At 42.1% G+C, this 14,347-nt stretch overlaps 1 protein-coding gene across 3 annotated transcripts in view; it reads right to left on the bottom strand.

Annotated features, from left to right (window-relative positions):
• The window catches only part of SGSM1 (small G protein signaling modulator 1), a 556,432-nt gene that overhangs the window by 482,910 nt on the left and 59,175 nt on the right, over positions 1-14,347 (bottom strand). For all 3 annotated transcript variants that reach the window (XM_068239081.1, XM_068239072.1, XM_068239098.1), the window contains exon 3: positions 13,367-13,442. In XM_068239081.1, the coding sequence (XP_068095182.1) occupies positions 13,367-13,442 (76 nt within the window). The remainder of the gene's footprint in view (positions 1-13,366; positions 13,443-14,347) is intronic.

Here is a 14,347-nt window from a genome sequence, read left to right on the forward strand (position 1 = left end):
AATGTATTTGCCCATTTGTCCCGGTTATAAAACCGTTTAAATTATGTCCCTATCACAATGTTTGGCGCCAATATTTTATTTGGAAATAAAGGTGCATTTTTTTCAGTTTTGCGTCCATCCCTAATTACAAGCCCATAGTTTATAAAGTAACAGTGTTGTACCCTCCTGACATAAAAATTTAAAAAGTTCAGTCCCTAAGGTAACTATTTAAGTATCTTTTTTCATTGGAAATTTTTTAAAAAAATGTTTAATTACAAAAAAAAATGGGGAGTGTGGGAGGTAATGAGTTAATTTTTTGTGTATAAGTAATGAATTTGTATGTGAAAAATGCTTTAGGGTGTAATTTTACTATTTGGCAACAGTAACTTTTTGTTATAATGTGACCTCCAAGCGTCCTTCCGGGCGCTTGGAGGAAGTACTTGGAGGCTGGATACGTTTTTTTTTCACAATGATCGCGCTGCTTATCAGCAAAGCAGCAGATCATTGCGGGGCTTAGATCAACGAACAGGAATGGATTTTCCCGTTCATTGATCTCCAGGCGAGCGGCGGGCGGCGTGTTTACGAGCGGGAGTGCGTGCTAGAGCGAGCAGGATGCGGGCAGCGGCGGGAGCGCGGAAAGTACGGATTTCTCCATCCCTGGGGGTGAAAGGATGGAAAAAGGGACGGAGAAATTTGTACGGGCGGGGGTAAAGTGGTTAAACACTTTTTTCACAACTACAGTGTCCTCTGTGGCATCCTCCAAGCCACCAGGATGTAGATACACAATTTTAGCTTGAAGCTCTGCTGTGCACATCAGGTGCGCTTCAGAGTGCACACCTGGGACTGTCAGCTGCATTACTAATTGGTGAAAGGGAACATGTTCCCCTGTAGCCAATTAGAGACACCCCTCCCCCCCCCCCCCCCCCCGCGGATGAACGATCACCGCTGTAGCCAACAGTGGTGATCCTTCATCTCTCCCCTCCATGGCCAAAGAATGCTGCTGCTAGAAGAATATCTCACCTTACCTAGTTCCTACGATCATTCTACAGCCCCAGCTGAATAACCGGGTCCCGGCTTGATGACGTCATCAAGCCGGGACCCGGATGTTCGGTATCATAGGGCTGAGTGTAGCGTGGTGAACAAAGGCTGGGGCTGCAGGATGATTGCACGAACCAGGTAAGATGAGATATTCTCCATGCAGGGGCATTTTTTATCGATCTGGCCATGGAGGGGGCTGAGTGTTAAGGGGGGGGGGCACATCTGGCTATCCATAATGGAGGGTGGGGGCTAGATCTGAAAGGGGGTGTGTGAAATTTTATTGGGGCACATCAGGGTAACAGGGGGTGGGGGATTTCATAATGGGGGCACATCTGATGGTCCTGAGGGGCATAACTTAATATTGGGGGCACATATGGCTATAATGGGGCAGGGGACGCTAATCCTGGGGGCACATCTGGCTATAATGGGGAACGCTGATCCCAGGGACACATCTGGCTATAATGAGGGGCGCTTTTCTGGGGGGTGGGGCATCTGTCTATATATATATATGGGGGGTAGCAAGTATGGGGACACAGCTGGCTATACTGGGGGGCTGAAGGAAGGAGATGCAGCTTTTTTAGCAGTTGGAAATAGCTGTTATTTCCCACAATGCAACAAGGCTCCCACAGTGTGATGTCAGCACCTAGGTGCTGATATCACACTGTGGGAGGAGTTTCACCACAATATCAGCCATACAGAGCCCCCTGACGATCTATTTGAGAAAAGGGAAAGATTTCTCCTGGGAAAGAGGGTATCAGCTACTGACTGGTATGAAGTTCAATCCTGGGTTACAGTTCCTCTTTAAATCTTCATCTCACAACATGCATTCATAGGCTCCTTCTTCCTTCTCCTGGTTTACCATTAATTAATCTGCAGTGGAAAGCATAACTGACAGCAAGCATTGTGCAAGATGGCATTTATGCTTCAGCATGCGTGGCTCTCAGTGCACTGGCTTTGGTTTTGCTTTTAGCTCTTGTCTGATCTGACATTTGTAAGAAAAGTCAGGCAGTATTCAACGTGACTACTTTTTACTGTAAGGATTACTAAGAAACAATGCATTGGAAACAGAACACTTGTGTATTTTCACATACCTACTGTATAAACAGAATACTAAAAGCCTATTCAAATTGTATGCATTGTTTTGTGATTCAATGCAATGCGTACCAAATTATAATTGTTAGCTGTGAGATTGTTTCTGTGGAGTCATCACTGCTGTACATATTTTCTTTTACTACATGGTTCTGTCAGGTCAATGTTATGAATTGGATCAGTGCTGCACTGGATAATAGTATCCCGCCTTGTCATGTTCCAGTAACAGTACTTCACCTTGAAGGACAGGTAAAAGGCAAGGTGTGCAGACGTTTCTAGCCTAATGCTGGGTACACACTATGAGATTCTCTTGCCGATTTACTGTCAGATTGATTATTTCCAACATGTCCGATCTGCTTTCCGAGCATTTTCGTATAGACTTCCTATAGAAGTTAACAGAAATTGATCGGAAAATGCTTGAAAAACGATCGGAAAACAGATTGGACATGTTGGAAATAATTGATCTGACAGTAAATCAACCAGAAAATCTCATAGTGTGTACCTCGCATTACTGAACACTGAAGCTTTGCTGAGCCTCTGTTATACTAACCTAATATTTCCCTGGTTTATACAGTAGATGAGACACAGATACATAAGCTTGTTCAGAAAAAACAAAGCAAAGAACAAAAAGACCTAAAAGGTAACGCAAAACCTTAAAGTGAACCTTTAGACTAAAAATCTACTCAGCAGCACTGAAAAGGCTTGGTGCTTCTTTATCAGTTTCACAGAATCAGAACTTTGTTTTTCATACCCTAGCCTCATGTTTAGCTTCACAGAAGAAAACTACCCAGGCATTTTCCCCTGATGCTGTGCAAAGCATGATGGGATTTCTGATTTTTTTTTTGTGTTCTCGTTCTGAAGTTTTGGGGCAATTTCTTTCTTTTTTTTTTTAATTCTTAACCACTTCAGGACCACAGTCTTTCTACCCCTTAAGGACCAGGCACTTTTTTTCCATTCAGACCACTGCAGCTTTCACGGTTTATTGCTCGGTCATACAACCTACCACCTAAATGAATTTTACCTCCTTTTCTTGTCACTAATAAAGCTTTCTTTTGATGCTATTTGATTGCTCCTGCGATTTTTACTTTTTATTATATTCATCAAAAAAGACATGAATTTTGGCAAAAAAATGATTTTTTTAACTTTCTGTGCTGACATTTTTCAAATAAAGTAAAATTTCTGTATATATGCAGCGCGAAAAATGTGGACAAACATGTTTTTGATAAAAAAAAACCCATTCAGTGTATATTTATTGGTTTGGGTAAAAGTTATAGCGTTTACAAACTATGGTGCCAAAAGTGAATTTTCCCATTTTCAAGCATCTCTGACTTTTCTGCGCACCTGTCAGGTTTCATGAGGGGCTAAAATTCCAGGATAGTACAAATACCCCCCAAATGACCCCATTTTGGAAAGAAGACATCCCAAAGTATTCAGTGAGAGGCATGGTGAGTTCATAGAAGATTTTATTTTTTGTCACAAGTTAGCGGAAAATGACACTTTCTGACAAAAAAAAGAAAAAAAAAAAGTTTCCATTTCTTCTAACTTGCAACAAAAAAAAATGAAATCTGCCACGGACTCACTATGCTCCTCTCTGAATACCTTGAAGTGTCTACTTTCCAAAATGGGGTCATTTGTGGGGTGTGTTCACTGTCCTGGCATTTTGGGGGGTGCCTAATTGTAAGCACCCCTGTAAAGCCTAAAGATGCTCATTGGACTTTTGGCCCCTTAGCGCAGTTAGGCTGCAAAAAAGTGCCACACATGTGGTATTGCCGTACTCAGGAGAAGTAGTATAATGTGTTTTGGGGTGTATTTTTACACATACCCATGCTGGGTGGGAGAAATATCTCCATAAATGACAATTGTTTTATTTTTTTTACACACAATTGTCTATTTATAGAGATATTTCTGCCACTCAGCATGGGTATGTGGAAAAATACACCCCAAAACACATTATACTACTTCTCCTGAGTACGGCGATACCACATGTGTGGCACTTTTTTGCACCCTAACTGCGCTAAGGGGCCCAAAGTTCAATTAGTACCTTTAGGATTTCACAGGTCATTTTGAGAAATTTCGTTTCAAGACTACTCCTCACGGTTTAGGGCCCCTAAAATTCCAGGACAGTATAGGAACCCCACAAATTACCCCATTTTAGAAAGAAGACACCCCAAGGTATTCCGTTAGGAGGATGGTGAGTTCATAGAAGATTTATTTTTTTTGTCACAAGTTAGCGGAAATTGATTTTAATTGTTTTTTTTCACAAAGTGTCATTTTCCGCTAACTTGTGACAAAAAATAAAATCTTCTATGAACTCACCATACTCCTAACGGAATACCTTGGGGTGTCTTCTTTCTAAAATGGGGTCATTTGTGGGGTTCCTATACTGCCCTGGCATTTTAGGGGCCCTAAACCGTGAGGAGTAGTCTTGAAACCAAATGTCGCAAAATGACCTGTGAAATCCTAAAGGTACTCATTGGACTTTGGGCCTCTTAGCGCACTTAGGGTGCAAAAAAGTGCCACACATGTGGTACCGCCGTACTCAGGAGAAGTAGTATAATGTGTTTTGGGGTGTATTTTTACACATACCCATGCTGGGTGGGAGAAATATCTCTGTAAATGACAATTGTTTGATTTTTTTTTACACACAATTGTCCTTTTACAGAGAGATTTCTCCCACCCAGCATGGGTATGTGTAAAAATACACCCCAAAACACAATATACTACTTCTTATGAGTACGGCGATACCACATGTGTGACACTTTTTTGCAACCTAGGTGCGCTAAGGGGCCTAACGTCCTATTCACAGGTCATTTTGAGGCCTTTGGATTCTAGACTACTGCTCACGGTTTAGGGCCCCTTAAATGCCAGGGCAGTATAGGAACCCCACAAGTGACCCCATTTTAGAAAGAAGACACCCCAAGGTATTCTGTTAGGAGTATGGTGAGTTCATAGAAGATTTTTTTTTTGTCACAAGTTAGCGGAAAATGACACTTTGTGAAAAAAAAAACAATACATATCAATTTCCGCTAACTTGTGACAAAAAATAAAATCTTCTATGAACTCATCATACACCTAACAGAATACCTTGGGGTGTCTTCTTTCTAAAATGGGGTCACTTGTGGGGTTCCTATACTGCCCTGGCATTTTATGGGCCCAAAACTGTGAGTAGTCTGGAAACCAAATTTCTCAAAATGACTGATCAGGGGTATAAGCATCTGCAAATTTTGATGACAGGTGGTCTATGAGGGGGCAAATTTTGTGGAACCGGTCATAAGCAGGGTGGCCTCTTAGATGACAGGATGTTTTGGGCCTGATCTGATGGATAGGAGTGCTAGGGGGTGACAGGAGGTGTTTGATGGGTGTCTCAGGGGGCGGTTAGAGGGGAAAATAGATGCAATCAATGCACTGGGGAGGTGATCGGAAGGGGGTCTGAGGGGGACCTGAGGGTTTGGCCGAGTGATCAGGAGCCCACACGGGGCAAATTAGGGCCTGATCTGATGGGTAGGTGTGCTAGGGGGTGACAGGAGGTGATTGATGGGTGTCTCAAGGTGTGATTAGAGGGGGGAAATAGATGCAAGCAATGCACTAGCGAGGTGATCAGGGCTGGGGTCTGAGGACGTTCTGAGGTGTGGGCGGGTGATTGGGTGCCCGCAAGGGGCAGATTAGGGTCTAATCTGATGGGTAACCGTGACAGGTGGTGATAGGGGGTGATTGATGGGTAATTAGTGGGTGTTTAGAGGAGAGAAGAGATGTAAACACTGCACTTGGGAGGTGATCTGATGTCGGATCTGCGGGCGATCTATTGGTGTGGGTGGGTGATCAGATTGCCCGCAAGGGGCAGGTTAGGGGCTGATTGATGGGTGGCAGTGACAGGGGGTGATTGATGGGTGGCAGTGACAGGGGGTGATTGATAGGTGATTGACAGGTGATCAGTGGGTTATTACAGGGAATAACAGATGTAAATATTGCACTGGCGAATTGATAAAGGGGGGTCTGAGGGCAATCTGAGCGTGTGGGCGGGTGATTGGGTGCCCGCAAGGGGTAGATTAGGGTCTAATCTGATGGGTAACAGTGACAGGTGGTGATAGGGGGTGATTGATAGGTGATTGATGGGTAATTAGTGGGTGTTTAGAGGAGAGAATAGATGTAAACAATGGATTTGGGAGGTGATCTGATGTCGGATCTGCGGGCGATCTATTGGTGTGGGTGGGTGATCAGATTGCCCGCAAGGGGCAGGTTAGGGGCTGATTGATGGGTAGCAGAGACAGGGGGTGATTGACTGGTGATTGACGGGTGATTGACAGGTGATTGACAGGTGATCAGGGGGGATAGATGCATACAGTACACGGGGGGAGGGGTCTGGGGGGGGGGGTCTGGGGAGAATCTGAGGGGTGGGGGGTGATCAGGAGGGGGCAGTGGGCAGGGGGGGGGGGGGATAAAAAAAAAATAGCGTTGACAGATAGTGACAGGGAGTGATTGATGGGTGATTAGGGGGGTGACTGGGTGCAAACAGTGGTCTGGGGGGTGGGCAGGGGGGGGTCTGAGGGGTGCTGTGGGCGATCAGGGGGCAGGGGGAGGGAAATCAGTGTGCTTGGGTGCAGACTAGGGTGGCTGCAGCCTGCCCTGGTGGTCCCTCGGACACTGGGACCACCAGGGCAGGAGGCAGCCAGTATAATAGGCTTTGTATACATTACAAAGCCTATTATACAATGTAAGTGCGGCGATCCGGGTGCTAGTAACCCGCCGGCGCTTCCGAACGGCCGGCGGGTTACTACGAGCGGTGGGCGGAGCCAGTCCCCGGCGGCTGATCGCGTCACGAATGACGCGATCGCCGCATAACCACTCCCGCAGCCGCCCCCGCCGATGGGCGTATTGCGGTCGTTTGGGCCCGGACTTTGCCGCCGCCCATCGGCTGGGGGCGGTCCTTAAGTGGTTAATTTAAGATTTGAAGCTTAGCGAGCAGCTGGGAGGGTGATCAGGACACAGCACAGCTGGAACTGTGTCTCATACTCCCTCTCACCTCCTTTCAACCAAAGAGATGGCTGCCCCCATGAAATCACAAACATTTGCCTATTCTTTTAAAACAGGGTGGGTAAGAGATTATATTACCTATCTATTGTAATTAACATAACAAATGTAACTTAATGACAGTATGTTTGTTTAGGCTGAAGTTCCCTTTTAAGAATATTTCTGTTGTACGTTACTTAAATATGCAATACAAAAGAACACACTAATCTCTCTGGCCACATAAAATACACAAGTATTCCTACACAGCCTAAAAACAAATTGTAATGCCACATAAAATCTCACCATAGTAAAATGAAAACATTGAGAGGAGATCATTTTTTTTCTCATAATTGATTGGCGTTATTAGAGTCTACGTTTTTGTGATGCAGTGATGACTGCAAATCATTGTTTCCTCATGTGAATCTATCGTTCATGTTAGAAGACTGCTGGATTTCAGATGAGTAATAAGGCGTGCTGTCTTGTGCTGTCCGCAGTACTGATCCTGAGATTATACAGATGACGCAGAATATCAAACTAAGACATGCCTTGAGAATTGGGGACGCATGTATTGAGAAACTTGCAGTATTAGATGGCAATATATAAAGAAAAAAATCTCTTTTGCCCAAGATCTTAAATTGGTTTAAAGATATATATGTATATATATATGTATATATATATATATATATATATATATACAAGATCTTCTAAAAAAATTAGCATATTGTGATAAAGTTCATTATTTTCTGTAATGTACTGATAAACATTAGACTTTCATATATTTTTGATTCAAATACACACAACTGAAGTAGTTCAAGCCTTTTATTGTTTTAAAATTGATGATTTTGGCATACAGCTCATGAAAACCCAAATTTCCTATCTCAAAAAATTAGCATATTTCATCCGACCAATAAAAGAAAAGTGTTTTTAAAACAAAAAAAGTCAACCTTCAAATAATTATGTTCAGTTATGCACTCAATACTTGGTCGGGAATCCATTTGCAGAAATGACTGCTTCAATGCGGCGTGGCATGGAGGCAATCAGCCTGTGGCACTGCTCAGGTGTTATGGAGGCCCAGGATGCTTCGATAGCGGCCTTAAGCTCATCCAGAGTGTTGGGTCTTGCGTCTCTCAACTTTCTCTTCCCAATATCCCACAGATTTTCTATGGGGTTCAGGTCAGGAGAGTTGGCAGGCCAATTGAGCACAGTAATACCATGGTCAGTAAACCATTTACCAGTGGTTTTGGCACTGTGAGCAGGTGCCATGTCATGCTGAAAAATGAAATCTTCATCTCCATAAAGCTTTTCAGCAGATGGAAGCATGAACCCACTTTTGAACCAGAAACAGCGGCAGAAGCGCCTGACCTGGGCTATAGAGAAGCAGCACTGAACTGTTGCTCAGTGGTCCAAAGTACTTTTTTCGGATGAAAGCAACTTTTACATGTCATTTGGAAATCAAGGTGCCAGAGTCCGGAGGAAGACTGGGGAGAGGGAAATGCCAAAATGCCTTAAGTTCAGTGTCAAGTACCCGCAGTCAGTGATGGTCTGGGGTGCCATGTCAGCTGCTGGTGTTGGTCCACTGTGTTTTATCAAGGGCAGGGTCAAACCTGCTGCAGTTGGTCATTGGTTGACTGGGGTTCAAAAGCTGGAGAGGGGCAGAGCCAAAAACAGCCTATCTGATTTGTTTGCTTTCTATATACAAATTATTGATGTCAAAGACCCCAAAGCTTACAAACTTGGTCATTAAGTGTTTGTGTGGTAGGGTTTGGAAAAGTGAGCGGAGCCAACACCAGCCAAATACATACCTGGGCAACGCCGGGTCATCAGCTAGTATATATATATATATATATATATATATATATATATATATATATATATATATATATATATATATATATATATATATACTGTATATTAGATTCATTACACGCAAGTGTCATTTTGCTAATTATGGCCTAACGGTAATTAAAAAAAACTCCAAAGTCAGTATCTCAGAAAATTAGAATATTACAAGACCAATTTAAAGGACAACTGTAGTGAGAAGGATATAGAGGCTGCCATATGTATTTCCTTTTAAGCAATACCAGTTGCCTGGCTGTCCTGCTGATCCTCTGCCTCTAATACTTTCAGCCATAGACCCCGAACAAGCATGCAGCAGATCAGATGTTTCTGACATTATTGTTAGATCTGACAAGATTAGCTGCATGCTTGTTTCTGGTGTAATTCAGACACTACTGCAGCTAAATAGACCATATACCTCTTACTACAGTTCTTCTTTAAAATAACGATGTTTAATTCAGAAACGATGGCTTACTGAAATGTATGCCCAGTACTTGGTTGGGGCTCCTTCTGTATAAAATACTGCATCAATGTGGTGTGGCTTGGAGACGCTCAGCCTGTAGAATTATAGAAGCCCATGAAACTTTGATTTTTAGGTCTGGTGTCTCTCATCTTCCTGCTTGATTTGCTGGCCAATCAAACAGTGATACTATGTCCATTAAACCAGGTATTGGTATTGGTCTTCCTCTAGACCTGTAATTTAATTTCCAAGTTAATTGTAAGATTTTACTTTCATCTGAACAGATTCTGTCTGTTTCCAGCTTAGCCCAGGTAAGATGTTTCTGACGTTGTCTCTGGCCCAGAAGTGGCTTGATACAAGCAATGCAACAGTTGTACCTACCCCCCCTCCCCCCCCCCCCCATGTCATGGATATTTCTTTTGTGGTGGCTATTGAAGCACTGACTCCAGCAGCAGCCCATTCCTTGTGAAGCTCACCCAAACGTATGAATGTGTTGTGCTTCACAATCTTCTCAGGGCTGCCCTTATCCTTATTGCTTGTGCACCTTATCCTGACACATTTTTCCTTCCATTCAACCTCTCATTTTAACATGCTTGGATACAGCACTGGAGGGTTTCAATGGCCTCAATTCACTAAACTTATCTCCTGTCTTTAATAACTCTTCTAGAGTTGTTACCATGGTGATAAGGCATGTAGTATTCAGGAAACATTTTACCTCAGGCAAGCCTAAAGTTAACTCTTCTGTCTTTAAATTAACTCTCCAATCCTTAAAATAACTCCAGAGTTAAAGACAGGCTGTTAATTAGCTGCATGTGAAAATAACTACAAAGGAGGTAAATTAACTACAGAGGAGGTAAATTAACTACAGAGGAGGTAAATTAACTACAGGAGAGGTAACTTAAGGAATGAGGAGGTAAGATAACTCTCTCACGTGTGGAGGTAAGTTTTCTCTTGCCTTATTATCTCTAGCATGATCTTAGTGAATTGAGGCCATTGACTGTCAAGTCAGCAGCCTTTCCCCCATTTGCATGGCCTACAGGACCAGACTGCGAGACCATCTGGGTCAGGACACCTTTGCAGGTGTTTTGAATTAATTAGCTGACTGGAATGAGATAATAGTCTTATTAAATATTAAACTTTTTTAACAAAATACTATTTTTCAGAAATAATGAATTACAGATTTTCATTAACTAGACTTGAAGTATATCACTCTGTGTGTAATGAATGTCACTTTTTTAATTGAATTATTGAAATAAATTATATTGTTGATGATTAATTTATTTGAGAAGCACCTGTAAATAAATAATGTAAGTATACTGTGTTATTCACCCAGGCCTACACTTGAAGACATTTTAAGCAAATTTAAACTGGCTTGAAACTTCCCTTTGCTACATTTCTTGAACCAGTTCCTAGGTACAATAACAGTCAATTAAAATATGTCCCCCAGAATTTGTATGTTAACAGATGTATTAATGCAAGTACCTGGTTGATCCTGCTCTTACTGCCAGGAAAGGGGACGTTGTCGGCAGGTAGTAGTTCTGTGCCTGGCATCCTCTCTGGTAGTGACACATCACCACGGTAACGGCAGATGCATCACAGCTAAATGGAGCCAAACTGTGTGGCTTTTGACTGGCCCAAACATGCCGTCAGTCACCGGGACTAACTGTGTTTGGGATAGTGAAAGCCGTGCACGTGTTAATATATTATTAACACTTCTAATTGTTCTTTCTGATCGTTTTTCTGATCGATGTTTTGATCACTTCTATACAAAATCAATCAGAAGAACGATCGTAAATCAGATCAAACCTGTTGGAAATTACTAATTCGACTCATCTATCTGATCACGCGTATCGGAGCAACAAGGACTCCTTAGTTATGAGTAGGGATGACGTTGGAACGGTTCGCAAACCATTTGCTGGCGAACCCCTCACCCTGTACTACTTCCGACCCATAGTAGTCGCTATGACCCGTAGTAGTACGGTGCCTGTTGCCGGGCACTTTCTGCGCATGTGCGTGACGTCATGAGTGACAACACGCTCATGCGCAGAGAGTGCCTGGCAACAGGCGCGTGATCAAAGAAGCGCACCACCGGCCCAGTACAGCCGTACTACTACGGGTCATAGCGACCCGGAAGTAGTACAGGCACATAGAGATTTGCTGGTGAACTGTTCACTCGCATCTCTAGTTATGAGCTATGACTAAGGAGCTATGTTGTCACTGTACATGTGAGCCGTTGTACTGTTCTGTCCACCAATGCTGCAATAAAAGTTGGACTTTTACTTCACTACCGGTGCAGCGGGGTTCCTAATTTTAATCGACATGTATTTGTATGACATGTATGATTTCTTATTCTTTTGCATGTTTGTCACACTTAAATGTTTCTGCTCATCAAAAACCGTTAACTATTACTCAAAGATAACATAATTAAACACAAAATGCAGTTTTAAATGATGTTTTTTATTATTTAGTGAGGAAAAAAAACTCAAAACCTACATGGCCCTGTGTGAAAAAGTGATTGCCCCCCTTGTTAAAAAATAACTTAACTGTGGTTTATCACACCTGAGTTTAATTTCTGTAGTCACCCCCAGGCCTGATTACTGCCACACCTGTTTCAATCAAGAAATCACTTAAATAGGAGCTATCTGACGCAGAGAAGTAGACCAAAAGCACCTCAAAAGCTAGACATCATGCCAAGATCCAAAGAAATTCAGGAACAAATGAGAACAAAAGTACTGTAATTGAGATCCATCAGTCTGGTAAAGGTTATAAAGCCATTTCTAAAGCTTTGGGACTCCAGCGAACCACAGTGAGAGCCATTATCCACAAATGGCAAAAACATGGAACAGTGATGAACCTTTCCAAGAGTGGCTGGCCGACCAAAATTACCCCAAGAGCGCAGAGAAAACTCATCCGAGAGGCCACAAAAGACCCCAGGACAACATCTAAAGAACTGCAGGCCTCACTTGCCTCAATTAAGGTCAGTGGTCACAACTCCACCATAGGAAAGAGACTGGGCAAAAACGGCCTGCATGGCAGATATCCAAGGCGCAAACCACTTTTAAGCAAAAAGAACATTAAGGCTCGTCTCAATTTTGCTAAAAAAAAAATCTCAATGATTGCCAAGACTTGTGGGAAAATACCTTGTGGACCGACGAGACAAAAGTTGAACTTTTTGGAAGGTGTGTGTCCTGATAAATCTGTCGTAGAAGTAACACAGCATTTCAGCAAAAGAACATCATACCAACAGTAAAATATGGTGGTGGTAGTATGATGGTCTGGGGTTGTTTTGCTGCTTCAGGACCTGGAAGGCTTGCTGTGATAGATGGAACCATGAATTCTACTGTCTACCAAAAAATCCTGAAGGAGAATGTCCGGCCATCTGTTCGTCAACTCAAGCTGAAGCGATCTTGGGTGCTGCAGCAGGACAATGACCCAAAAGACACCAGCAAATCCACCTCTGAATGGCTGAAGAAAAACAAAATGAAGACTTTGGAGTGGCCGAGTCAAAGCCCTGACCTGAATCCTATTGAGATGTTGTGGCATGACCTTAAAAATGCAGTTCATGCTAGAAAACCCTCAAATAAAGCTGAATTACAACAATTCTGCAAAGATGAGTGGGCCAAAATTCGTCCAGAGCGCTGTAAAAGACTTGTTGCAAGTTATCGCAAACGCTTGATTGCAGTTATTGCTGCTAAGGGTGGCCCAACCAGTTATTAGGTTCAGGGGGCAATTTCTTTTTCACACAGGGCCATGTAGGTTTTGAGTTTTTTTTCTCACTAAATAATAAAAACCATCATTTAAAACTGCATTTTGTGTTCAATTATGTTATCTTTAACTAATGGTTAACGTTTTTTGATGAGCAGAAACATTTAAGTGTGACAAACATGCAAAAGAATAAGAAATCAGGAAGGGGGCAAATAGTTTTTCACACCACTGTATAGTTCCAGTTCAGCTTACCACAAAAAGAGATGATGTGACTGCTGTCTTCATGCACAAATTTTCTGGTCACAGCTTCTTCCATAATCTGTTTCACCTGTGAAGAACACATAACATAAATCAATGCAATAGGCAGTTCATGTAGCTTTAAAACAAACTAAATCTAAACCAAACAAGGCAAATTCTGAAAGCAATCACTTTGATTAGTGCAAGTGATAAGTTTTACCTATCAAAATGTACTATTTACAAAATAAGAATATCGTGCAAAAAGTCTATATATTTTAGGATTCAACTTAAAATGTAAAACTAATATATGAAATAGGAAACCTTAGCAGGTGTTTTGGATTAATTAGCTGATTAGAGTATTGAACCTTTTCACAATATTCTAATGGTCTGAGATTTCGATTTTGGGGTTCTCGTCATAAGCTGTAAGCCATAATCATTAAAATTATAACAAATGCTTGAAATATCTCGCTTTGCATGTAATGAGTCTATTTCATAGATTAGTTTCACCTTTTAAGTTGAATTACTGAAATGAATGAACTTTTGCACGATATTCTAATTTTTCTACTTTCACCTGTAGTGCCCAGTTATGCACATACAGTACATTTGTGTAATCTGAGTATAAAGTAACATTTTTATTTCAGTACCGAGAGATTCATAAAAACTGTTCAGCCACCTTCTATGCATGACTTAGAGACTAGGTTACAACCTGCATACAGCTGGCATTTACTGATGACCATTATTACTTCCTGCAGCACTCATTTTTTTAATCTTCTTGTTTACTAATTAAAAAAGAAATATTGTGGCATCCTCCCCACTTCCTAAATAAGGAAGTGCTGTCTGCTACCTATTTCACGTCAGTATAGTGGAGTTACTAATTCCACGTTAGTGTAGTAATGTGCCCAACAAGAAGGTGTCTGCAGTTTATTTAGTTTAGGGTCGCTATGATGGTCATGTTTAAAATGTCACACCTAGAAAGATGATACCTATAATGTATGA

Source organism: Hyperolius riggenbachi, chromosome 1, assembly GCF_040937935.1.
Source record: "Hyperolius riggenbachi isolate aHypRig1 chromosome 1, aHypRig1.pri, whole genome shotgun sequence".
Taxonomy (NCBI): domain Eukaryota; kingdom Metazoa; phylum Chordata; class Amphibia; order Anura; family Hyperoliidae; genus Hyperolius; species Hyperolius riggenbachi.